The sequence below is a fragment of the Vipera ursinii genome, assembly GCF_947247035.1.
Source record: "Vipera ursinii genome assembly, chromosome: 1".
Classification (NCBI taxonomy): domain Eukaryota; kingdom Metazoa; phylum Chordata; class Lepidosauria; order Squamata; family Viperidae; genus Vipera; species Vipera ursinii.
Genome location: NC_139512.1, coordinates 85480837 through 85508704, shown reverse-complemented (window position 1 = coordinate 85508704; position 27868 = coordinate 85480837). Strand labels below are relative to the sequence as shown.

Below are 27868 nucleotides of genomic sequence, written 5' to 3'. Positions count from 1 at the left end.
TTTATTTTTTAATCCCATTTATATCTCGCCCTTCTCCGAAGACTCAGGGCGGCTTACAATCTAAGCACAAACCAATGTGCTTAGCAATAGCCTTCATTCTACGTATATGCCTGCTTATTAGGGCTTTTGCCCCCCGCCCCAAGCGGCATTATTACAAAGTCAGCTTATTGCCCCCAACAATCTGGGTCCTCATTTTACCTACCTCGGAAGGATGGAAGGCTGAGTCAACCTTGAGCCTGGTGGGATGCGAACCTGCACTAACTGCAGGCAGCTGGTGTTACTTAAGGGAGTATAATAAAGAAACCCTTTCAATATACAAGAGATCACAGATGGCCACTGGGTGTGTTTTTTAAAAAAGTCAAGATGGTGACTATAATGGCATGATCAAAGCCCTGCCTGTTTTTTATGTACATTGTGATGCATAAAACAAAACCAAAAACAGGCGGGACTTTGATCACAATGTCATGGTTCCTATCTTAATTTTGTTTAACATACCCTGAAGACATCCCTACAAAGGATGAAGTTTAATGAACAGCTTATTATAATTTCATCTCAGTGTAATATATGCTCGAAAAATAATTAATTGTGACTACTGTATATGATTGAATATTTACCCATTCTTGTAGCTGTTTGTTAATTTTTCAGAACTCTGGACAGAATGATATTAGCACTTCACAGTGTACCCTTTAATCACTGTCATTTCTTTTACAGTGGTTGGGTGGTTGGACTTATTATTTTTTGACTCATAAAACAAATCTTTGAAATATTAGATGACATACAAAATACTTCAGAGATAGTTGCAAAACAACACATTATCAGAAAGTCCTCTTTAGAAAAGTGGTGAGTGGGAATATCAAGGAAAGTGTAGGTTATTATTTCAATATACCCTGTAGTCCAATAATGTAGTACTTTGTGTATGTATGTATGTATTATTTTTTTTAATAATGAAACATTTTTGTTGTTGTTGTTAGTTGCAAGGTCGTGTCCGACCCATCGCAACCCCATGGACAATGTTCCTCTAGGCCTTCCTGTCCTCTACCATCTTCTGGAGTCCATTTAAGCTCATGCCTACTGCTTCAGTGACTCCATCCAGCCACCTCATTCTCTGTCGTCCCCTTCTTCTATTGCCCTCAATCTTTCCCAGCATTAGGCTCTTCTCCAGTGAGTCTCTCTTCTCATTAGGTGGCCAAAGTATTTGAGTTTCAACTTCAGGATCTGGCCTTCTAAAGAGCAGTCAGGGTTGATCTCTTCTAGGACTGACCGGTTTGATCGCCTTGCAGTCCAAGGGACTCGCCGGAGTCTTTTCCAGCACCATAGTTCAAAGGCCTAGATTCTTTGGCACTCAGCCTTTCTTATGGTCCAACTTTCATAACCATACATTGCAACTGGGAAGACCATAGCCTTGACTATACGCACTTTTGTTGACAGGGTGATGTCTCTGCTTTTTAGTGTGCTGTCTAGATTTGCCATAGCTTTCTTCCCCAGGAGCAAGCGTCTTTTAATTTCTTGGCTGCAGTCCCCATCTGCAGTGATCTTGGAGCCCAGGAAAATAAAATATGTCACTACCTCCATTTCTTCCCCATCTATTTGCCAGGAATTGAGAGGACTGGATGCCATGATATTGGTTTTCTTAATGTTAAGTTTTGCACTCTCCTTCTTCACCCGCAACAAGAGGCTCTTTAGTTCTTCTTCACTTTCTGCCATTAGAGTGAAATTATCTGCATATCTTAGGTTGTTGATATTAAATGAAACTTACTTAGATCTTTTCTTGAAGTTTTTTTTTATCCACAGGTCCACTGCCTAAAAAGATAATAATTAGCACCCTAAATATAAATTCTGTAAAATGTATGTTTGTAGCTCCCTTGGAATCATTAGTATATGCCCAACGTTCAGATTAGTGAGAATATCTGTGTTAGATTTAACTAATTTATTAATCTTTCTCACTACGTAGAAAGCTCATAGTGATTTCAGTTTGCAGTGGTGCCATATCAAGGGAAAATTGTATTTCCTTTTAATTTTACTATTGCAGCCGAACTCAGTAGCTACTATTCTCCAAATTTCCAATACAGTTGAAGAGAGACAAAATGACAATAGTATTCTAAAGTATGACTAAGGAAACAAGATTATGTTTGGGACTTAACGATGCTCATGCCAGAAGAAAAGCAAAATATGTGCTGGCAAGCATATCCCCATTTTTATCAATTTCCCCTTTATGTTTCAGTGACCTTGTTGTTTCAGAAAGGGCAGTTTTTCAGAGGCTTGGTTGGAATGGTGTAGGGCAGACATGTCAAACACAAGGCCCGGGGGCTGGATCCGGCCTGCGAAGTGGTTTCATGTGGCCCGCGAAGCCATCCTGGAAACAGTGAGGGAACGGCCCCCACTGCTTTGGCCTTGGCCCTGGCCCAGAGACCCTCCTTCTGCCACAGACCCTCAGATCTGTCCCACTCCTGCCCAGGCTCCCATAGGCACCCTTGATGCGAACGATGTAGAGCTGGCCACACCCACCCAGTAGGCCATACGCACTCTAGCCATGCCCATCCAGTAGGCCACGCCCACCCAGGCCATACCCACCCGGCCCCCTGAGGGCAACCGCAATGCTGATGTGGCCCTCAATGAAATTAACTTTGACACCCCTGGTGTAGAGCTTCCTAACTGTGCAGGGGGTTGAACTAGAAGACCTCCAAGGTACCTTCCAACTCTATTATTCTTTTTCCCCCCTGTTATTCTGAAAGTGAAAATGTAAAGGCCATGTTCTAAGAGCAGAACTAAATTCATAAGTCTCAGCTGTAATTTAGCTTCAGAAGGTTTGCAAAGCTTTGGTTTTGTACTAAAACATTTCCCATGTTTGTTTTTGAGCGCAATGGCTTTTAAAGGCTGTTCTTAATAGTTGAATAAATGATGTAAAATGCTTCTCTAAAGTATCTTCATTTACTGCGTGTAATATTTTATTTGCCATGCATTCCATCAGGCAAGGATTTAGACTGACAAAAGGATCCTTTCCTTTCAAAAGGCAGACTTACTTTTGCCTCAGTTCACTTGTAGAAGCAGAAAAAAACAAAACCCCACACATACAGAAAAGCCAGGCTCCAATTTATCACACATCTAGAACATTGCATCCTGTACTTAGGCTCTAATAAAGTAAATAATGAGCATTTTGCAAACTTATCTAAATTCATATTTGTACAGTGAACTACAAAATTTATAGTAATTGAAGATGAGCATTAAAATAAAGCTTAGCTCATTTATCCTTTTGCAAATATTTCATCCTATATATTTTATTGAAAGTGCTTTCGAATACATCTCATGTAAAAAATCTTAAAAGCTGTCTTTAAAATACAGTTTTACCAAGTACTAAAAGACATCTTAAAAAAACCTCTGAACATGAAAAGTTAACTGTATATGTGTTCAAGTTCTGTCTTAGCCATGAAAGCCAGCTGCGTGGGTTTGGGCCAGTCACTGTCTCTCAGCCCAACTCATCTCACGCGGTTGTTGTTGAAAATAGGAGGAGGATGGTATGTTGGATACGTTCACCACTTGAGTTATTTGTCAAAATAATAAAGGCAGGATACAAACAAATATAAACTGATTAACTGATCATTATTCATATTCAGGCTCTTTTCTCCATAAGAGAATTACCATGATGTCAAATATGAACAACTGCAGTAGAAACAAATATTTCTAATACTAACTCTGGTATCGGCTGTTTTAAAGTTTCCTTCTCTGGCTTATTTCTCGGTGCATGTTTTCTGAGTTGTCTTATTTCAGATTTTAGATGAATCCATAATGGAGTGAAATGCTCCTCCACTTCCCATTCTTATGGAAAAAGAAAAGACTGGTGTAGTCAGCACTGTATTTCAGATGAAGATTGAGATGGTATCCTGTCAAAGAGAAGACCATTCTTATGATCACAAACTGCACAAGGGAAAAAAAACTTATTTACACATCCAGAATTTTAAATGTTGCTTTTCAGAGGGGAAGGAAAAAGAAGTAGATTAATTGTGTGTTCTTGATCCACTATGATTAATATTTCTGTTTCTTCTGTCCTTTAAATGGAAATGTTCGTATTCCATCTCTCTGTGCATGTGTGAATACAAAAGAGGTGTTTTTCTAGGTTACAACCAATATATTACTTTTCCATTTTATCAGCCATAAAAAATGATGAGTTTCTATACAGTGATTAAGCGAAACAAGTCTTCCCATAAATCTGGATTCAAAAACTGAGCATATTAGAAAAGAAAAGGGGGAAGATATTATATGATATTAGAGATGGATTCATTCAGCAATCAAGAACTTCCTTATTATAATTGTGTGACAAAGCCGAGATACCTCTTGCACCCAGCCATGGCACAAGCATCTCCTGGTAGCATCTTTTTTTTTTTTCTGTGTCCATATAATATTGCTTTCATCCCCATGAATCAAAAGTCAAATCCTATGCTAATTCTGTTTGTTCAAGCATGGGTGATGAGGAACAGCCAAACATTTATTTCTCTATTTGTTTGATATCTGTGCCACCCATCTTGCCTAAAAGATCATTTCTCTTCTTGATATCTACATCAAGTCTTCATGACATCTGAACGCCTTTTCCCATCTGAAAATACCATGTTTCCCAGAAAATAAGACCCGGACTTATTTATTTTTTACCTCCAAAAGAGGAACCAGGTCTTATTTTCAGGGGGGGGGGTTTGTTGTCTTTTCTACTCACCTCGTAGCAGCAGCACTGACAGCCCCGCCCAGCTGGCCCACATCTTCTGCAGCAAAGGAGCAACTTCATTCTGCAGCTGAGAATGGAGCTCCGGCCTGCATTTCGCAGTCAGAGGCCTTTCCGGAAGGCCTGTGTAGCTGAGAACTAAGCTATGGATTGATCCTTCCAGCAAGGCAAGTGTTGATCCATGGGAGGCCTGAATGCAATGGTAAACTCCACCCCCCCATCCCTGCCCTAGCTTTTTAGGCATGCCCTTGCCCCAAAACTAAGCTTATTTGGGGGGTAGAGCTTATATTAGGCCCACCCCCAAAATTCAAGATAGGGCTTATTTTCAGGGTGGGTCTTACTTTTGGGGAAACATGGTATTACTTGCTTTAGATTTTTCCGTGTTTATGATCAGTTGATTGATTTTATATACTACTCCAGTCAAAAATGATTTCCAATATTAGCTTCTTTCATTTTGGTACTCTTTATCACTTCTCTTAAAAAAAATAGTAATGGTGGTAATAGAAATTGTATCTATATTAATAATAGTTAAATTATGTCAGACCTATGCATTGCAAGCAATGAATACATTAGATTCACTGGCTGCCAAGATTGATCCATGACAATAGAGCACTGAATCTCTGACTAAACAAATTTCATTGGTTTTGGTATGAGTGAATTCTGTGTGTGCAGCCCTGTTGACTGTTTAGACCAGTGATGGTGAACCTTTTAGAGACCAAGTGCCCCAAAACTGCCCTGCCCCTGCCCCACCCCCATCCGCAGGGCTACCTTCTGCCTCCACGGCCTGCCTCAGATTGTCCAGGCAGCCCTGCAGCGCCATAGTGGCCACACCCTCCACCCACACCCCACAGCATCATCTGTGTGTGACGGGACTCAAGGGTGGAGTCTTGTTCCTGCTGCCCGACTGTCATGTCCTTGGCTGCGCTGCTCCATGCGGGATGCGCTCTGGGGCAACTCTGGTGAGGAAGGGGCTGCAGGGGGAGGCGGGGCTGGGGCAACGGCACAAGGGCCCACAGAGAGGACTTTGAGTGCCGCCTCTGGTACATGTGCCATAGGTTTGCCACCACTGGTTTAGACTTTGAGAGCTCAAGAAGTGCCAATGTATTTAACAAGACCACCTCCTGCAGAGCAGCTTAGCTCTTTATGGAAAATGAGAAAACCAGACTTAAGTCAGGTAAGCAAATAATCAGATATTATACAAAAAGAGGCAGGGAGATTATTTTTTTGAAGAACCAAAGTTATTTTCTTAAATCAATATCAATCAACCATCCACTTCTAAGTGGCATTTCACTTTGGAAATAGCAAGGACAGCTCAACATTTTACTCCATACAGCTTCTTAAGAACACCTTTTAATTATATTTAACTTGTAACAATCCTTAATGGTAGAGGAATGTAGTATGATCTTAGCTCCCTAAGAACACAGGATATGGTTCAAAACCCAACCTCTCCACTCTCTTGGGTTGGCAGCCTGTGGCTTCCAGTAGCTGAAGTCTTTTGCAGTCTGCTGGCATCGTACATTAGTGACCTTTAATGCGGAATTCTCCCTGGACATATCAGCTGCTGCTATCATTCAGGGGCACCGTTGCTCAAATGCCCAAGGTCAGTTTTCCCTCCCTGCAACCACTTTGTTTAAGGTAGTCTGAGCTTAATTTATTATATTTATCTGTGGATGTCACTTCTTAAGTTTTATGGTACACAAAAAGGCGCCATCACTGTTAGGGATTTCTCTCTCACTCACTCTCTTTTAATGTTGCAGCCAAACTAGAGTGGAGAGACTCCGTCGTTTGCAGAACAGCCTGACATATTTCAGTTCTTTGAAATTATCAGGATTTTACACAGTGAGGGCAGAAGCATGAAGAAAACCAGGACTGGGCTTACTACACAATTTTGAGAGAGTAGGGTAAAGGACACCAGTGCGAAGCACGAGACAAAAACTTGGGTTCAAATTTGGCTATGTAGTTTGTCTGCAGATTTTGGAAAAAATCATTCTCTCTTAATACTTGCCTATCTCACTAGTGGTGACGAAAATGAGAGGTGGACTGGAGAAAACTATGGATACTACCTATAAATATGGGAGAAAGATATATATATATATATATATATATATATATATATATATATATATATATATATATATATATATATATACATACATACACATACACACATACATACATACATACATACATATATATACACACACACACATACATATATATATATATAATATGTATGTTAAAAAATAATTAGAAGCAGGTCTGAAGAAACAAATGTGTAGCAGAAGATAGCATGAAGCTACTTCTGTGTTGAAATATAGTTGGGGATATTGCTTTTAAAAAACAAGCAGACAAAATTAGGGTCCTTTGTTGTATTTGTAAAAACTGCATTACTTAATAAGGACAATATCTCAAAATGCATTTTAAATAAAGAATATTGTGCTTTTCTTTTGGTTGCTTAAGTGGTTTGGTATTTTTCCCCCACCTGTATTCAGCCATCTGATCCACCTTATTGATTAGCTAAAGTAGATTAAGCCTTAAAGACAGAACACAAAACTCCTAAAAAAAGAAATTATATTGCTTATCCTTTGGCAAAAATAGAACTTGGGATTTTTCAATTGGACATTCCCATCTCCTTCTTTCCCTGTAGCTCTCACGCACTTGGATCTGCTTCAGAAGTCCCCAATTCTCCCCAGATGATTTGATAGTGTTGGGAACTAAGGGAATGTGCTCTGCTCTTTAGTTATTTTATTTAGGCTGTGTATGTATAAGTTTTTAAGAAGAGACTGGACAGCCATTTGTCTGAAATGGTATAGGGTTTCTGCCTGAGCAGAGAGTTGGACTAGATGACCTCCAAGGTGCCTTCCAACTTTTTATTATTGTTGTTGTTGTTATCCCATATTTATTATTTTTAGAAATAACTTGGGCAACGAACATACCTAATATTCCTTCCTCCTCCTATTTTCCTATAACAACAACCCTGTAAGGTGAATTGGGCTGAGAAAGAATGACTGGCCCAAAGTTACTCAATCAGGTTTCATGCCTGTTGTTGTTAGTTGCAAAGTCGTGTCCGACCCATTGCGACCCTATGGACAATGTTCCTCCAGGCCTTCCTGTCCTCTACCATCTTCTGGAGTCCATTTAATCTCACACCTACTGTTTCAGTGACTCCATCCAGCCACCTCATTCTCTGTCGTCCCTTTCTTCTATTGCCCTCAATCTTTCCCAGCATTAGGCTCTTCTCCAGTGAATCCTTCCTTCTCATTAGGTGGCCAAAGTATTTGAGTTTTAGCTTCAGGATCTGGCCTTCTAAAGAGCAGTCAGGGTTGATCTCCTCTAGGACTGACCAGTTTGATCGCCTTGCAGTCCAAGGGACTCGCAGGAGTCTTCTCCAGACAGGACTAAAACTCAGACTCCCAGCTTCTAGCCTGGTGCCTTAATTGCTAGCTGTTCTGAGATCCAACCTAGCTGGATTTCACTTTACTTTATAATTTTTGCACTAACAAAATATCTGAAGCTGCCAAAGATCTCCCTTTATTTTCTCCCTTCAGATTTGCTGAGTTACTCCCTAATGCAAATCGCAAATTGACACCACCACCCTGTCTCCTTTTATTATCCCTCAGCCTCTGAATAAAATTACCAAGATATAATCATTTTTATTTACCTAGCAAAACAACAGAAAAACAAGTCCAGCTTTAACGTATACTTTACTTTAACATAAAATCCATACTTTAAATTGCTGGGATTCTGAATATCCATGGATATAACAGTAGTCCTTTTTAAATAGTATAGGCTTAAATATATTCAAAAGTCACAAAACATGTGTTTTTCATCTATTGATCTTTATGGACTGCATGGATGTGAAATGGATGTGAAAAACAGGTCTGATCTTGCACGATTATGGTAATCTGAATTTTTTTTAAAAAATATAAACAATCATTTAAAGGCTTACTTTGCAAGCATCACATTTACACCCATTTAGAACATTATCATTAAAGCTCATATGAAAAATTTAATCAGGATAAAACTTGCTCACTGACCTTCTACATTGTATCATAGGAAAACTTATTCATCTTTCTTTTTCAGCCCTTCACAGCCATTTATGTTGGGTTAAACAGCAGCTTAATGCAGATTGCACAGGGGAGAAAATATTAAATCCCATTCCTCATGGGCATCATCTAGATCAGACATGTCAAACTCGTGATGTCACATGTATCGGGACAGTTTTGCCATTGCTGGCAATGGGGTGGGTGTGGCTTCTGGATAACACGTCCAGCCCATGGACCGGCAGTTTGACACCCCTGATCTAGATCATGCCTTTGGTAGCTTTTTTTTTTAGAATAAAGAAATTAGTGCGAATTAATATTTTTTAAAAATTGGAGCATTTATTTATATTTTTATCTAACTTTTTTCATATACAGCTCAAAATAGCAAATATTCCAATACTCCTTCCACTTCCTATTTTCTCCACAATAACAACCGTATGAGATGAGTTGGGCTGAGGTATTTTTTTTCTTCCTAGGATTTTTCTGCAAGTGCAGGGTCAGATTAACCCAGCATTGATCCAGTGGTTGCAATAAGAATTGACCAACCAGCTTATGTTTTGAGCCTGGGGTAGTCTGAGTGAGAAAATGACTGGCAAAGTCACCCAGCCAGTTTTTCATGCCTAAGGCGGAACTAGAACTCATGGTCTCCTGATTTTAATCCAACACTTTAATCACTACATCAACCTATCTCAGGCTTAATGTGTGGTTTCCACCATCTCAACAAAGTTCACTTTATACTAACAGAAGAGAATAACAGAGTTGGAAGGGACCTTAGAGGTCTTCTAGTCCAACTCCCTGCTCAGGCAGGAAACCCTATACTATTTCTGACAAATGGTTGTCCAATCTCTTCTTTAAAATTTCCACAATTCACATAAAAGTCAGGAATTTCTCCTTAGTTCCAGGTTGCTTCTCTCCTTGATTAGTTTCCATCCATTGTTTCTTCTCCTGCCCTCAGGTGCTTTGGAGAATAGCTTGACTCCCTCTTCTTTCTGGCAGTGTTCCCTCAGTGTTCCTCCTGAGATATTGGAACACAGCTATCATGTCCCCCGTAGTCCTTTTTTTTCATTAAACTAGACATACCCAATTCCAGCAACCATTCTTTATATTTTAGCCTCTAGTCTCCTGATCATCTTTGTGCTCTTCTGTGTACTTTCTAGAGTCTCAACATCTTTTATACATCATGGTGACCAAAACTGGATGCAGTATTCCAAGTGTGGCCTTACCAAGGCATTATAAAGTGATAGTAACACTTCATGTGATCTTGATTCTATCCCTCTGTTAATGCAGCCTAGCACTGTATTGGCTTTTGGGGCAGCTGTAGCACACTGCTGGCTCATATTTAAGTGATTGTCCACTAGGACTCCGAGATCCCTCTCACAGTTACTACTATTGAGCAAGGTACTACTGTACCTGTGCATTTGGTTTTTCTTGCCTAAATGTAGCCTTTTTTCACCACTGAATTTCATTTTGTTAAATAGCACCCAGTGTTCAAGTCTGTCAAGATCCTTCTGTATCTTAAGCCTATCTTCTGGAGTGTTGGCTATTCCTGCCAGCTTGGTGTCATCTGCAGATCTGATGAGTTTCCCATCTATTCCCTCATCCAAATCATTGATGAAGATGATGAAGAGTACTGGGCCTAAAACAGAGCCTTGCAGTACCCCATTGCTTATTGCCCTCCATGTAGATGCAGTTCCATTGAGGACATGTTGAGTGTGGTTGGTCAGCCAATTACAAATCCATCTGGTGGTGATGCTGTCTAACCCACATTTTTCTATCTTATCAAGTAGTAGGTTGTAGTCTACTTTATCCAATGCCTTACTGAAGTCCAAGTAAATTATGTCCACAGCATTCCTCTGGTCCACTAATTTTGTCACTTTGTCAAAGAATCTGTGAAACCAAAATACTTAAAACACTCTTCTTGATCATATAATACCTATTGGCTTACCCAAGCTATGAATGTACGATCCCTTATCCCCCCTTTGAGTTGAGTTTCCCTAAAACTAGCAGGCAATTCCAATTTCCTCTTGGAGTTTTGGGGGTCTGCTATAGTTCCTGACAGTTTGAATGCTCTGATAGCCTTTTGTCCTTATTTTGAGGGTTATTCCTCGTACAATGTCTGTGATCATAGGCATTTAGGAAATGTATGGGTGTAACTTCCTTATATAAAAGATTCAGTATACATTCACACATGTTGAAATAGTCCACACTAGTTCTCTGGTTATTCAAATAGGGCTTATTGTAAGGACAAGGTGTTCTGTTTCATTCTTTTCCAACAACCTCCTCCAAATGCTTACAAGTCCTAGATTTATTTGCTGGCTGAGATTTCCAGGAATTGTTGTTGTCAATGCATCTAAAGGGAATTATGCTGGAAAACATCAAATCTCTATAGTCTTGTTCTGTGCAATGCCATTAGTGCTTTCCTTCAATTTCTCTCACCTCTGTTAATGCCAGAATACTGAGTCTTGAAGAAGCTCTCTTTCCCATGAGACAAAAGGAGTTCCTAAAGTTTCCTCTCTTTCAATGTTACTGGATCCCCTGGATGACCTTTACTGCACTATGATAGTAGGAGCAACTCTGAAATGAATAATAGGTGACTGCGGGTAGAAGCTGCCATTTTAATTTCCTCAAAGCCAGAATAGCATCGTTTCATCAGGGAGGCTGGAGAAGAATCAAAAATTCCATCAGCTACTGTGTTATGCTCTGTAGCTGCTAGGTATCCATGGAATCTTTTTCAAACACTTTCCCTAGCCCAAGGTCCATGCAACTATCAGTACAGATGGGTCACACTGGGATCCTGTAAGGTTAAGCCCATTTATTCAAGGGAGGCAAAGTTGGCACCGCAGGCATAGAAGAATATCTAATAAAAGGGCTGTGTGTGGAGGGGGGGGAGAGACCAAACTAAAGGCAAGGCAAATGGAAGCTAAATATGAGAGGAAACTAAGTATAAACTATAGTATGGGGGAAAAAATAGCAAGGAGGATTCAGTTTTGTTGCTGTTTTTTTTTGGTCGACATTCCCCAGATGTTTGGTGTATCTAACAGAAGCACGTAACCAATAATGCAAAGGTTCCTCGAGGCATTTGCCTTTATAGGGTTTCCCAACACTCCCAACAGAGAGATTTCTTTGGGCACACTTAAAAACCTCCCTGCAAATCGGATGAATTTTGGCATAAGAAGAAAAGGCTGCGTTGGGTTCCCCGGTCTCTCGGCCACTGAAAACTTCGTGAGGTCCGAGGGTGGATTTCGAGAGAGCCAAGCGCCTCGGGCGAAACTAAGCAAAGTTTCTCCCAAAGGCGTGGTCTCTAAAGTCCTTTAGCCTAATGAGACCGGCGGACTTAAAAGAGTCCTCCGGGGCTGGTTTTCGCGATCCGGTACCAGAAAAACAGCCGGCAGCTCTCCGCCTCCACCCTCTTTCCCGCCCTCCTTCAAGCAAAGAGTTCGCAACGTTTGCATTGGCGGCTGTCCTAGAAGGGCACGGCTTACAACCATGAGGAGGAAGGCGGCAGTCCAGCCGCACCGACTGAAGCACCCAACAGCTCCAGCGCCTGCTCCCTTCTCCAAGTGGAAAGTCGCCCAGTTTCGCCGCTGCTCTTCTTCTTCTTCTTCTTCTTCTTCGCCGGCAGAAGTCACGTGGAGGGCTGTCTCTTGCCCGGTCTCCGTGGTCGCAGGAGCGGCGGGGCTATTTTAAAGTCGTTTCTTCTCTTCCTTTTTCTCTCTCTCCCTCCCTCTCTCTCCCGTCTCAGTTTCAAACCTCGGGCTCCCAGGCAATAAAGTTACACTCGCATGTGCGTTGTGCGCGCGCACGTGTCCGGGGGAAAGCAGCGGAATCTCGCCTGGCAGGATTTCGCCTTCTGAGGCGAAACGCCCCGTTTTCCCGCTGCCTTTCTTTCCCCCCCCTCCCTCCCCCGCCCCATCCCTACCTAAGACTGCCTAAACTGCTTCTCGCAAGTTATGTTTGCTGCCTTGCCACGCGGTTGTGAGCTGCCTTGAATGAAACGCGCCCGGCGGGAGAGAAGGAAGCCAGGCTGAGGAGGGGGAAATATATATACATATATATTATATATATATATATATATATATATATATATATATATCCAGGACGCGTCTCTTTCTCTACCCCAAGTTTTCAGTTCAGCCGCCTCGAGATGGATGAGGATGGGATTCATCTCCACAGAATTGCCCGCGCGTCATGTAAGTGTTACTCGTTTGCTTTGGGAAGGAAATACAGCTTCAGCCGCAGCACCAGGGACGGGAAAACTCTCCCTTTAGCTTTAGTTATTCTTCCCGGGTAGCAAGTGAACAAACAAACAAAAAAAAAAACCACCCACCGAACATCTGGACGTTCCTCATAAATGGAATATGATGGCATTGCGCTGTAGTCCTGCCAGTTTTGCTGAAAGAAAGAGCGAACGCAGCAGCGTTCTTTAACAATGCATTTGGGGTTTTTAATATTTGAGAAGCATTAGATGATCAGCTTATTTATTTTTTTCCCAAGGACGATTCTCTGGGTAATTGTTTCTGTTGCACCTATGGTCCGCAGAAGGAATGTTTTCATATGAATTTATGTTCATTTCTTGCATGGATTTTACTTGAAGATTGATTTTGAAACGCCACCATGCAAATAACAGCTGTCATAAATATAAATGGGATTAACTATATTTCTGCTGATTATTTAGCTTGGTCGCACATTTATTTACTAATGTTTACACAGGCATTATTTGTGGTGTTCAGTGTACAGGGAATTGTGCTCCAACTTCCTTTATAACTGTATAAAATGAACATGCAGCTTAGCTATTGATAATAGGGACTATGTTAGTGTGTGTGTGTGTGTATGTAACAAATACTGTATATAGGTAAAAATCTGACAATTATTTGTTAAAGAAGTAAAAAGTAATGAGATCATCAGGAATGTCATTTATAATAGGATGGGTAAAATACTTCTGGTTAAGCCAAAATGAGAGGCTATTGAGAAGAATTTTTAAAAGCAGAAGAAAATTGAATCTTAGAAGTGCTTCCATATTCCCCACAACTAATTGATAAAGGTGACACATTCATATCTTAATATCCATTTAATATACCTATGTTTTTCAGAGCTGCACAACAGGTGATAATCATTGTATAGTTCTAGTTTCTTTCCAGGATTTTTCAAAACTCAGTGGTTAAGTTGAGTTTTGTTGAAGTGGTTAAGTTGAAACACTTTATCTGGCCAGCTGAACTGTATACAAATGAAATGTAAATTTAGAATGGCACCGTTTATAAATTCCATGCTTTGTAATCATGAGGCCAAATCTGGTTGTTTGATTCTAAGAATAGAATGGGGAACCCCTTTTCTTCACTTCCTTCTTTAAAATTCCCATGAAGTGCCACCAGTATCCTGAAGCTGTTTATTAAAGCAGCCAAATACTGAATTGGAGTTCAGCCCACATCTAAAAGTATCGTTGTATTCTCATCAAATTTCTCACCAGCCAGAATGTCTCAGGCTAAAGGGGAGGAAAGTGCAGACAAGGGGCACTTAAGAAAATTAGCCTGATATGAATCAGCTGTGGTTTGATCACTGGCACTTTTTGGGGTAGTAGGTATTATTTATTTATTTTTTATTTTAATTCCATTTATATCCCGCCCTTCTCCGAAGACTCAGGGCGGCTTACAAGCTTAGCAGTACTGATTGTCAGTGTGAAAAAGGCCCTTATCAAAGTTTAACACAAGGGATAAAAAAGACAAGTCAGCTAGAACTTAGGACATTAATCATTAATATTGGGGCCAGTGGGCGCAAAGTACTACAAGACAGATTATTATTCATAGGATATATAGGGAACTAGTCATATGCATCTATAGATCTGTAAAACATCAAATGAGCAAATAAATTATTTAACATTTGTATTTTCATTTGTTCAACTTAGTACTAGTAACCTAGATCACATAGAATTATATTAGTCTGTGTTAAACATGTAGGATATACTCTAAAAGAGAAGAGATGTGTTTTTTTCTAGCTAATAGAATATGTACATTCTGTAGATTTAGTTCTACAGAATAGTTGTGTAGCATTGACTATTAGCCAAGTTCCATGACATAAAGACCATTAGGGAAAGATCTGTAGATATTAGATTCATTTTAAACAATAGAAAACAACTTAATTGCTTTCTATGAATATTCAGAAATATGGGCTACATAAAAAGATTAAATCCAGAAGTAGGCTTGACCCTTGCTCTGATACTATGAATGTCTTACTCTCTTCCAATCTTTATTATCAATGCTTATTGACTACCTCATCTATATGTCATGGTTCTTATCATAGAAAAAAATCACTTCTCTAATTGCAGAAGGGGCAGGGGAAAGGTTTTTGTGATGCCTTTCCTTATATATAAGAGCCTTGGTGGAGCAGTGGGCTAATGCCTCCTTAAGTAACACCAGCTGCCTGCAATTAGTGCAGGTTCGCGTCCCACCAGGCTCAAGGTTGACTCAGCCTTCCATCCTTCCAAGGTAGGTAAAATGAGGACCCAGATTGTTGGGGGCAATTAAGCTGACTTTGTAATAATGCTGCTTGGGGGTGTATGAAATCCCTAATAAGCAGGCATATACATAGAATGAAGGCTACTGCTAAGCTTGTAAGCCGCCCTGAGTCTTCAGAGAAGGGCGGGATATAAATGGAATTTAAATAAATAAATAAATATATAGTATTTTGAAAAAGCTACAGAGAATATCTGTTTAGCTAAAAGTGGGAGGTGGGAATGCATGTCCTTGAAAGTCTCATTCTACTTTTTTTTGTCTCAAATTGAGAATTGGAATTTTTGTTGTTCTAACCTTGTAACAATACCTCTGGATCATCCATTAGCTGGATAATCGGTAAGAATGAAGAAAGGCAATTTTTGTTCATGGAAGAATCAACACAAAATCTTGAAATGAGCCCATTTTTTTTTGTCTGTATAGGACATAGAAAGAACTAAATTCAGATTTTTAGTATTACTTTTGATAGTGATCACTTATAACCCGGTATCTGAAAACAGAGAAATAATGACTTTCCAGAATTTGTTGGACTATAGGAAATATGCTAATTAATTATGCTAGTTGGCGATGGTAGGTAGCTGGGAGTCTAACAACTGGAAGACTATAGATGCACTGTTTATTTACTTATTATTAGACCTGTTTGCCACTCACCTTGTCTCTTCCTTGTCAGTATTGGCAATGTTCTGTTTTGTAGGATACACTGTGTTCTGAAAGCATTAGACAACATATGGCACAGATGTCTGAATCTGGTACCTTTGAACTCCCATAATTCCCAGCCAGCAGTCATTGACATCTCCTTTGTAGGACACCAGGTTTGGGAAGGCTAATTTAGTAGGTGGCTGAGCTATAGCTTTGGTCCTGCCATAGAGACATGAAAAACATTGCATTTTAGTGGGATTTTTGTAAACCACTTAGATGTATTAAAGGGTCAGAAAATTGTTCTGGAATATGGCTTTTCTGTCCCTCTGAGTCACAGGAATTCTCTTTCATGAGTTTGTGGTTTCACTGAAAGGATAAATGAGATGACTACTTTCCTGCTCTGTCATAATCCTTCCCAGTCATAGGCATGATACCCTGTGAGACAAACATTAATGTTATTTCTAGCTTTAGTTTATGTTGATCCTCCTGTTTCCTAGAGAAGTTTGAGAGTATGTGTGAGATACTGATTGGGGGCAGGCCAGGGAAGCATTAACAAATGTTATCATGTTTCTAAGGAATCTGCATTACTGTATCTGCCGTCAGTTTTTGTGACTTCTAGTCCCTGAATGATAATTCAGAGCAAGTTAAAGGCCTAATTGTGTTTGATGGGCAGGAATGGGAAATGTGCTGAATTTCATTCTTCTCAAAAGTTCTCAAAATTCACTATTCATTTTTTCTACTGTTGAAGAAGAGAGGTTAGCCAGTTTGTAACCACGTGTGATTGTAAACTTGGCCAAACTACCATAATAATAATAATAATAATAATAATAATAATAATAATAATAATAATAATGATGATGATGATGATGATGATGATGATGATGATGATGATGTTGGAAGGGACCTTGGAGGTCATCTAGTCCAACCCCCTGCTCAGGCAGGAAACCCTATACTATTTCGTACAAATGGCTGTCCAGTCTCTTCTTAAAAACTTCCAGTGTTGGAGCATTCACCGCTTCTGGAGGCAGGTTGTTCCACTGATTAATTGTTCTAACTGTCAGAAAATTTCTCCTTAGTTCTAGGTTGCTTCTCTCCTTGATTAGTTTCCATCTGTTGCTTCTTATCCTGCCTTCAGGCACTTTGGAGAATAGCTTGACTCCCTCTTCTTTGTGGCAGCCCCTGAGATATTGGAACACTGCTATCATGTCACCCCTGGTCCTTCTCTTCATTAAACTAGACATACCCAATTCCAGCAGCCGTTCCCTATATGTTTTAGCCTCCAGACCTCTAATCATCCTTGTTGCTCTTCTCTGTACTCTTTCCAGAGTCTCAACATCTTTTTTACATCGTGGTGACCAAAACTGGATGCAGTATTCCAAGTGTGGCCTTACCAAGGCATTGTAAAGTGGTATTAATACTTCACGTGATCTTGATTCTATCCCTCTGTTAATGCAGCCTAGCACTGTGTTGGCTTTTTTGGCAGCTGCAGCACACTGCTGGCTCATATTGAAGTCATTATCCACTAGATCTCCAAGATCCCTCTCACAGTTAGTACTATTGAGCAAGGTACCCCCTACTATACTTGTACATTTGGTTTTTCTTGCCTAAATGTAGAACCTTACTTTTTTCACCACTGAATTTCATTTTGGTATCAAAGTACTATTACTGCAGTAGACATTGCAGCAATACACTGTAACAGCTCTACCATGTTGTTTTCTCCTATAGCAGACATTAACTTACCCTGAAAATACAGCATACAACATTGTACTCAGGAGAATTTGGGATTTTGGATATATGGCCTGAAATCAAAACAGGTATAGTTTAAATTAATTCATATTCAATAAATTGAGACATAACTAGTAAATTGGATTGAAAATAGAAGTAAAGCGTACACTTTTCCTGTCATGACTGTCGGGGGAACCTTGCAAGGACAGAAAGATGGATTTAAAAAACAACAACATGAATTTAAATCTACCTCCTTACTGCTAAACTTGGGCTTAGAGTATGGGTAGATAATTTTGAACCATAATTCAACATTTCCTTTGGCAATGTTGGCTGGAGTTCATGTGAATTGAAATCTAAAATATTACGGCACAGTGTTGCCTGCCATTATTTTAAGGCTGTGTGCAAAAAAGTCCAATAATTAATATTGTCATTAGCTGGACAGCTGCTAGAAAAGCTCTGAATTGCTCATAACAGTTATTAAAAGTTTTCTATAAGGGCTTCCTGGTAAGGACCTTTGGCAGGTAGGTTATTCTTGTGAGCAGAACTGGACAGAACCACACTGGAATAGGCAGCCAGGAGACAGATTCACCCAGAGGAAGAAGAGATCAAGGCACTTGCACTCTGGATAGGTGCTCCTTGCAAGGAGACCACGGGAATTAAGTTTCTTGTGCAAGATCTTGAGTTGAGTGGTTTGAGAGACAAAGGATTATCAATGCACCCAGGACTGCTGTGCAACATTTATGGACATATATGAATGGCATAAAAACCTCTCACTTTCTTAAACACCATAACACAGAGAGATATTACAAACAGAAGATAAGAATAAAAATACTTTATGGAATTAAAAAGAGAGAAAAAATACTATCTTAAACTTTTTAATTTAGAAACAAAAAGTTTAAGAACGTTGTGATACCAAGAAATTACTATGCCCTTTAAATGGTTAAAGGGCATAGTAATTTTAGAAAACAGAAGATTTCTTTTACATATATGGAAGCGCCTTTGAAAACTGTTAAATTAATTAGACAGACTGAACAGACCTTTGTGGGAATGCTGTTTATTAGTAAGGAAAAAAGATAATTGGTGAATTTTACAGAACAAGAAGGTAAGGGTAATATGACTGTGGGACTAACTACAGAGAGTTAATTGGGACTAAAGTGTAAAAGATAGAGAAAAGCAAAATAGAACAAAAAGGAGGAACTTCCCTTTTACTTTCACCCTGGTAATTAACATATTTTTACTTTCTCATAGTGGCTGCTATAAAAAAAAGCAAAATCAGGAGAAGGAAGGGGGGTTCAGTAGAACAACTTACAGATAAGGGATTTTATTTTTACTAGGTTGCAAAAATGTTGAGTAGTTTTGGCAAGAAGATTACTGTAATGGCTGCCAATAGTTTGGATGTTGTAACAAGAAAGGGTAGCATTTATAGAAATAAAAAGGGATATCATAAAAGAAGAAGAATGAAGAATCTGTAGAACAATTGGCTGAAGATCAAAATTGAATTAATAATGTAAAAGTTTTGGAAAGTAAGAAAAAAGTTATAAATAGAGAGATGGAGAAATAATTGCCAACTTGGCATTACTGGAACTGAGAAAAAAAGAATTTTCTTTAAGATTTAGACCAATTCCAGAAGAACATGGACAGAATATCAGAGAAAGATGGTTAAATCTCTGTCTGATTTTCTGGATTGGGAGGAAGATGACAATGAAACAGTGATCAGTAAGATTTATAGGATTAATACAAGTGTTGCAAAATTAGGAAATGTTCCAAGGTCTGTCCTTGTGCAGTTTTCCAGGAAGAAGACTAGAGATCAATTTTTGTAGCAGCATTTCAATACTAAGTTGAGGTATGATAACACAGATGTAATTCTACCTAAAGAGATTCTAATTAGAATACTGTGTAAGAGAAAAGAGTTTTTTTTCTGACAGGCAAACTTAGACAATTCCATTTAGCTGGGACAAGTTGGAAAGGATAATTTTTATTTTTAAACAGCAGAGATTCAGGTTGAACTCTGCACAAAAAGCAAGAGATTTTTTTGAGAAAATTTAAAGAATTGGAGGAAATACAAATGCAAATGATAGTGACAAATGTTACAAAAAGATACAAGAAGACACTGAAGATGATACCAAGTTTTTTATTATTATTATTTTAATCCCATTTATATCCCGCCCTTCTCCGAAGACTCAGGGCGGCTTACAATTTAAGCACAAACCAATGTGCTTAGCAATAGCCTTCATTCTATGTATATGCCTGCTTATTAGGGCTTTTGGCCCCCCCCAAGCGGCATTATTACAAAGTCAGCTTATTGCCCCCAACAATCTGGGTCCTCATTTTACCTACCTTGGAAGGATGGAAGGCTGAGGCAACCTTGAGCCTGGTGGGATGCGAACCTGCACTAATTGCAGGCAGCTGGTGTTACTTAAGGAGGCATTAGCCCACTGCGCCACCAAGGCACCAAGTTGGGTACTACAAATATTGGTATCTGGTTTATAAATGTTTAACATAGAATATAAATGGAGGAAATATTCTTTAAAAGAGAATTTTTTTTTTGAAAACATTAAAATGAAATGTGATTTGCTTACTGATATGCCTTTCCTAAAATGCATAAAATATTTGGATTGCAAAAAATTGTCTGAAAAGTTTATACAGAAACAGAATGTCCTAAACTTATGACTGTTTGAGTGACCTTTCAAATTTATAAAGGTGCTGAATGAAGCAGTTTACATTCCCTGTCCAAGTTATGGCCATTGCAGCATTCTTGTAGTCAAAATTTGGGCCCTTGACAATCCTCCTGCCTTTATGAGAGATTGCAGGGCTGTTCCAGCAGCCCTGGTACCTATTCCCCTCCCAACCTACATCACTGCGTCTCCGCAGGCCTTGGGCCTGCTTCTAGTCCCACACCCATCTCTACACACATCCCATCACCAATCGGCCACTTACATTTTGTGGTACTGAGGATCTCCGGGAAGAAGCTGCTCTGCCATTCAATCTTTCTACACAGTGGAGGCTACGTGACTCCAACCTGGAAGCAGGCACCATTTTGGAGCAGCCTCAATTCATTGAGGCTGCTCCCAAAATGGTACACACCTCTGGGACAGAGCCACATGGCCTTCAAGGAGGCTGAAATGCAGAGTGGCCTGCTCTGTTTCCCCAATACAATAACTGGAGGTTAATGACTGCATTGGTGACAGCAAGAATAGGGGGTTGCAAGTGTTATCATACCTCAACTTAGTATTGAAATGCTGCTACAAAAATTGATCTCTAGTCTTCTTCCTGGAAAACTGCACAAGGACAGACCTTGTAACTGGCACACAGTAAGGAATTGCTTGAATGCAACTCTAACCATAGCTGCCATTTGACAAAGAGATGAGAATCCAAGACAACTCTGAAGTTATGAGTCAACATGACCCTGTTCAGAACCAAAAATGGAACATAATTGATATCAATTGTTTTCTGAATCTACTGTATTGTTCTTCTGTCATGCTGAGAATGAGGACACTAATGTACATTGATTGTATCTCCTGTTCAATGCATGATCAAGATATACAAGTGAGTATTATCTGAATACTGATTATAGTTAACCCTGTTCTAGTGCATAGCATCTCCTAGTGATTTTGTGTAGATATTAATCTACACAAAGTGAAAGAGTAGACACGTGGCATTCTATAATAGAGGGCCTTATGGCTTGACCACACTCCAATCGGTATCACTGACTGAAACTGATTTCCAGAGGAAGAAGAAGAATCACTGCAGTATGCCAACTCTCAACCACAGAGGTAGACCAGAATGGTATCATGATTTATAGTACTGAAGAGCTGACAGGTCAAATAGAACCAGATGGGCCTATTCCCTTTATCCCATTCCTACCAAGGGATATCTACAAAATTAACCACTGTGGTCTAGTTGCCATATCCAGCCTGAATCCAATTGAAACAGGTTCAAATAATCTTTTTCTCTGGAGTCCTCCATATCTATGGGCCCATCACCTTCCTGACAAAATAGAAAATTAAAAACAGATTGATAGATACCCAAAACACTTGGGTTGAGTGATGTCATTTAAGAATGGGACAAACAATAGCTTCTTTCAAATATGGCAGTACTTTTATGGATGCATTTACTACCACTCTGACCTAGTCACCCATCATCACCCTAGTGGCTTTTACCAATCAATAAGATCGGGGCTTTAGTCCACAGACAGAAGAACTGGTGGTTTGAAAGACTCTGCCTATGTCCTTGAAACAAAAATTTTGCAAAATCATCTTTTTTTGGCCTTGCCTAGCTGTTATCTAATTCCAAGTAGACTCGAAATATTTTATCCTCAAGATGCACTGAAAGTTCTTCACAGTGGCTTGGCACATTCTTCCAGTTTATCCTTCCCCTGTCAGTGTCTGAAGAACTCTAAAAATGGAAAGTGGGCAGCAATCAGAGGATATCATAAGAGCAGACAAATATGGCTGCTTTACCATTATTGCCATCGCAGTGTAGGTTCTTTTCAAACCCACACAAGTTTCCACTTTCGGACTTTCTCAAGAAATCAATGAGTTTTCCTAGATTAGTAAGCAAGTAAATTCTGCCCTTGCCAGGCATTCAAGTTACCAAGGCCTCAACAAAACTGTACATTAGTTCAGGAAATTCCCCTTTGGATCTGTTGTGGAGTTGTTAGAACCCAGGATGAATCAATCAAATAAGTCCCTTCCTGGTACTGAGGAACGGGCCACAGGTCAGTTCTATAGCAGTGAACTGGCTGTCATGGTTCTGATAGATGAAACTGATAAAAGAATTTCAAGGCAAGAATTCTTCCTTAAAGAACATTTTATTAGGAAACAAAGTATCAGCACTTACATAGTTGAACCCAAAACTGAGATTCCCTTCCCCCCCAGGTTCAAAGTAACAAGTTGAAATTCCCCACCCCACAAACGCTGTCATAAATCACATTTTCCAATTAACACAAGCTTTTCTCGCCAGCTCCTCAGCCAGCCAAAACCTTATCAGACCATGTCCTTGAGTTCCCACACTTCTACATTGTTATGGCTAGCTAAACCCTCAAGCATTTACCCCATCCCCCCTTCTACATCTGAACTCTAAAAGAATAGAAAAGGCACGTTGGAAGGTAAAGTAAAAATGGCTGCTGATTCTCAGTTGTCAGAGGGACGACATCCATTGTCACAGCGTTGACACTGACATGATGAAGGACAGACATTAATATTTCCCATCCTTGTATCACACTGTATATTCTCTGAATCAAGGAACAGAACCTATATATGGCCAACTTCATTTGTTGAGCTGTCTCTGATCTCTGAACTCGGTCCCAGGAAAGGTACATTGAAGCCATTCAGAACCATAAACTTTGGAGAGTCCAGTACCAGCCCAGAAATGAGATCAAGTTATGTCAGGAAGGACCCTGCTATGCAGTTGGAAAATGATACAGAAATAGCAGCCCCAACCTCTCCCTTGAGTCCAACTTCAGAAACAGAACCTTACATCCAGCTATTTTCAGAACCATGGTGAAATGCTGCTTTAGAATACAATGAAAAAGGTTTGTATTTAAAATGACATCACATTCTTTTCCTCTAACTTTCTTTGTAATGAGCTACGTATTTTCTTAGATTAAAAAATTATCCAGTTCTGCTCTGAATTAGAACTTCCAGGATAAGTCTATTGCTTTATTGTCTTTATTCCAATTCTATACTGGGTACGCAGATATCTATTTCCAGCACATATTGAAATGATTAAGTACCTTATATAAACCATTAATCAGTACTGACAAAAGATTAATAACTACTTTAATTTAATTAGACCCCTACTTTTGTCCTTGAAGCTGACAGACATGTATATCATTAACTTTATATATTAATTGGATATCAGAATCTTGCAGAGACTGATATGAATTCTGTAGCTTGCTACATGTAAGTTGATAAGTGGGCTTAAATGTGTCAAGACCCCATTTCTTGGGTTTACTGTTAATTGGTAAACTTTATTTTGTATTTATTTATTTATTTTTGTTTATTTTATTGTTTTAAAACATTGTTATTGTTTCTATAGTTTTAGAACTGCAAGCCACAGTCACTTGCCTGAGATGGGCCTCTATATAAAATGAATGAATGAATGAATGAATGAATGAATGAATGAATGAATGAATGAATGAATGAAATCTGCCAGTAATTTTCAAACTCTTCATAAGGCTACTTACAAGCAGAGTAGATTTTCAGCAGAGCTGCTCAGTTAAGATGCCTTGGTTTGCCCAAAAGCTAGATAAAAATGTAGACGAATTTTGATAGAATGGAAACAGGAAAATAGATGGAGAAATAAGACATACAAATAATAGTAACAAAGTAGTGGGTTGCATGTGATCTGTTGCAAGGAGTTGAAAGAAGCTAAAATGTCTATATATAAAAATGTATTTTGGTCCACTTTGTGAGTGAGAATTGGGTGTGTCAAGGCAAAGATGGAAATAGAATGCAGTGGGAATATAGAATACCTCTCAGACGTGCGTGTGTGATGGAACAAGAAAAGTTCAGGAAAGAATGAGAGTAGGTTTACTCAAAGAGTAAAAAAGTACATGGAGATAGTGTGGTCATACAGACAGAATGCCCAAGGGCTGAATTGCAAAGGAAAATTATGAAGGTAGAATTGAATGGATTGAAATGCAAAAGACATCAAAATGTGTGATTGGAAGGAAATTATGAGATTCTCAAAAAAGGACAAACTTTCAACAACAAAAAACAATTATAAAGTGATACGGTAGGAGAATGGGTTTTCAATAATAAAATGGTATGAAAATATAGAATGAGTAGTGTTGGTGTTTCCTCTTCTTTTAATTTTATTCTTTTAATTTCTTTGGTTTATTCTTTCTTATGCTTTTTTCTTTTTTGCATAACATTGCTTCCCGAAAAGAAATAGTGTGATTGATGTGTATTTATTGGGGGGGGGTAATATATTCAAATATTATATTAAAAGCATGTATGCATGGGGACACAGACACAGACACACACACACACACAATATAGTACTTGGTAAAATTTATCTCATGCCATCAGTGGACCAGTAATTATTTGAAAATGTACCTGTCCTCCATTATCCAACCCTCGGTTGTATTCAAGCACCAATCTTATTAGTATTTATTTGACTCCGTTAAAATAGAGTTGTGTGTTGTGGTGAGCTATATGTTGATGATGTTGTTCAAAATCTTAAGGCCACACAGTCATTTTTCATACAGATGTTAACCAGTAACCAGAGTAAAGGTGTTTGTGGAACCTCACAGCATAACTAACAGGGAGCAGAGACCCAAGTTCCTAATCTGTTTCTGAAATAATACCCTATATATGGGATGTACTTTTCCTATGCCTACTGTATAGTACAGAGATATTTGTATTAGTCTCATTTCTGCATAAATATCTAGGGTGCAAAGTACAATTCTGCACCTCTGTTCTCCTCTCAGATGCCAACCCTGCCACAACAATCCGTGTTGCCAGGGTCTGCAGCACTTAAAATATGTCAGGAAATGACCTGTGCCACAAATCAGTTTTAATGAGATCATTACTGTAGTATTCTGTATAAGATTTATTATATCATTATGTAGATTTAGTTTGCTGTGTTTTTATGTTCATTTGTTGTTTTTACCCCTTCTTTTAGATTTATGTAATGTTATTTTTGCATTTTTTAAATGTTTTTAAATTTCTTCTACCCTCACCTCTTCATGCTGGTATTTGACTGTAATAAAGGTTGATTTGATTTGAAAGATAAGAAATAAAGTAAGACTATTGTGGAAAATTCAGAACATTGCCCAACACTGAGGAGAAACAAGCAACCATTTATTCAACAGTTAGAGTACCAACTTTACAAGAATAGACTAGAATAGAATACTTTATTGGGCAAGTGTGATTGGACACAAAAAGGAATTGTCTCCAATATATAAGCTCTAAGTGTACATACAAACAACCATGTAATATAATCATAAGTTACCAATAAGAGGGTAATAGAAAAGATGAGAAGGATAATAGTAATACAGCCATACTGCATGGGTAATATCTTTTTTTTATTGAAAAGTTTTACAATACATTTTATCTTTAACAATCCCCCCCTCCCTCCACCCACCCCTACCTAACCCTCCCTATCCCTCCCCCCATTCCCCCCTCCCCCCCACTTCCCAGAGCTAAGTACAAGGTATAAAAACAAAGAACAATCATAAACATCCATATGCTAACAACAATAAACTGTTAAGTCTATCGAACTCTAGCTCATATGAAATGACTACAAGCAATACTAATATTACATAAAAAAGGGGGGGAAAAAGAAAGAAAAGAAAACTTATTCAAATGCTAGGTGAAACTTTTTAGTCCCATATTTGTTCTGGATATAATCAATCCACTTTTCCCACTCCATAATATAACGTTCTTGCGAATGATCTTTCAAATAAGCCGAAATCTTTGCCATTTCCGCCAGGTCAGAAACTTCTTCCAATATTGACCTACATGGGTAATATCCTTAGACCAGGGGTGTCAAACTCAATTTCATTGAGGGCCGTATCAGCATTGCGGTTGCCCTCAGGGGGCCGGGTGGGTATTGCCAGGGTGGGTGTGGCCTACTGAGTGGGCGTGGCTAGAGTGCATATGGCCTGGGTGGGCGTGGCCAGCTCTACATTGTTTGCATCAAGGGTGCCTATGGGAGCCTGGGCAGGAGTGGGACAGATCTGTGGGTCTCTGGCAGAAGGAGGGTCTCTGGGCCAGGGCCAAGGCAGTGGGGGCCGTTCCCTCACTGTTTCCAGGATGGCTTTGCGGGCCGCATGAAACTACTTCGCGGGCCAGATCCAGCCCCCGGGCCTTGTGTTTAACATGTCTGCCTTAGACAAAAGACTATGGAAATTTAATGTTCAGCAGAGTGATGGCATGAGAGAAAAAACTTTCTTTGTGTCTAGTTGTTTTGGCACAGTGTCCTAAACCAGCATCCCAAGGGGAGGAATTGAAACAGTTTATGTCCAGGATGTGTGTGGTTTGTAAAGGAAAGAGGAACCCTGAAAAATTAAAAAGCAAAGATTGTTAGGGAAGCTGAGGGCTAGAGAATAGTAAATCCTAGGAATTTCATTTGTTGAAACTTGAGGAAGCAGGGACAGGTACTTCTTGATGTTGATTATCTCATTAGGCAAAACTGTCCTTTCAGGATGGCAGTAGAGCAGGAGACAGCCATTATGAAGGAAAAGGATTTTGGGCTGTCCTTTATTACGGATGGAAGGTTGAGTTTTTGACATGTTACCATGTTGCAGTTCCTTTATTAGGACTGTCTTTGAGCTGGACTCTGAGCAAGTGAGTGAGGTTTCTATTCTTTGGTTTAGATAGGACTGCAGGGGACTTTGTCTGGGGCCAGAGAGGATCAAATTGGGTTTGATAGGATTAGGCAAAAAGAGGAGATGGGTTTGACCCTGGTCACATCCAAAAGACAGAGAGAAAGGAGATGCAATGTTTTGTGCAGCATTGTGGAAGATCCATTGGACCCTGATGATCTCCACAATGCATTCTTTGTAACTATAATTCATTGAAATTTTAGATAATATTATTTTGTTGATATTGATAGTTTTAAATACTATTACTTTACCATTATCATATTTAATATAATTTTAGGGTTTACATTATAATTTAATATAAGCTGCATCCAGTGGTGGGATTCAAATATTCACATCTGTGTGGATGCTGTTTCCGGAAGTCCATTCTGGGCCTGCGCAAAAAAACATTAGCTACCGGTTCTGCTGAACTGGTGCGAACTGGCTGAAACTCACCACTGGCTGTATCCTAGACTTCACTTATAGATGTTAGGTAGTTTAACAACGTATTTTAACTCTGTCTTAAAACTTTATTTGTTTATCATCTGTAACTGGACTGTGATTGTAATCAACTGAACTGAAAGTAAGATACTCTTTCAGAAGCCAGAACCTTAGGTCAGAAAGAAAAGTTCTTATTCCAAATCAGTATAGTTGAGAAACAAAACCCAGGTGTAACAGAATTAAAATTTTAATGTAAGGACTCAAGCATGCTGAAATAATAAGCTTTCTCAAGAAGTTGAGGCTTTGGTGATCTAAGTAAAATGTTACATTGCCTTATGGAGATCAGTAAAAACTGGCTTCCATGAACTGATCTCCTGGAAATGATTCTTGAGTGCTTTATCCTTATGCTATCCAAATCCTGAAAAGTATAGTCTTACCAGTACTATGGATACCCAAGATGTATCACACATGATGAAGTCTTCTATTAACGTAAGAACGT

At 39.2% G+C, this 27868-nt stretch overlaps 1 protein-coding gene across 5 annotated transcripts in view; it reads left to right on the top strand.

The window, feature by feature from the left end:
• Positions 1-27868, top strand: part of ANO1 (anoctamin 1) — a 177473-nt gene that overhangs the window by 27686 nt on the left and 121919 nt on the right. The window contains exon 1 of one of the 5 annotated variants that reach the window (XM_083355210.1): positions 12888-12941. The exons of the other annotated variants lie outside the window; for them this stretch is intronic. Within the exon in view, the coding sequence (XP_083211336.1) occupies positions 12896-12941 (46 nt within the window). The 5' untranslated portion in view covers positions 12888-12895. Of the gene's footprint in view, positions 1-12887; positions 12942-27868 lie in introns of those variants that run through there. 5 annotated transcript variants of the gene reach the window in all.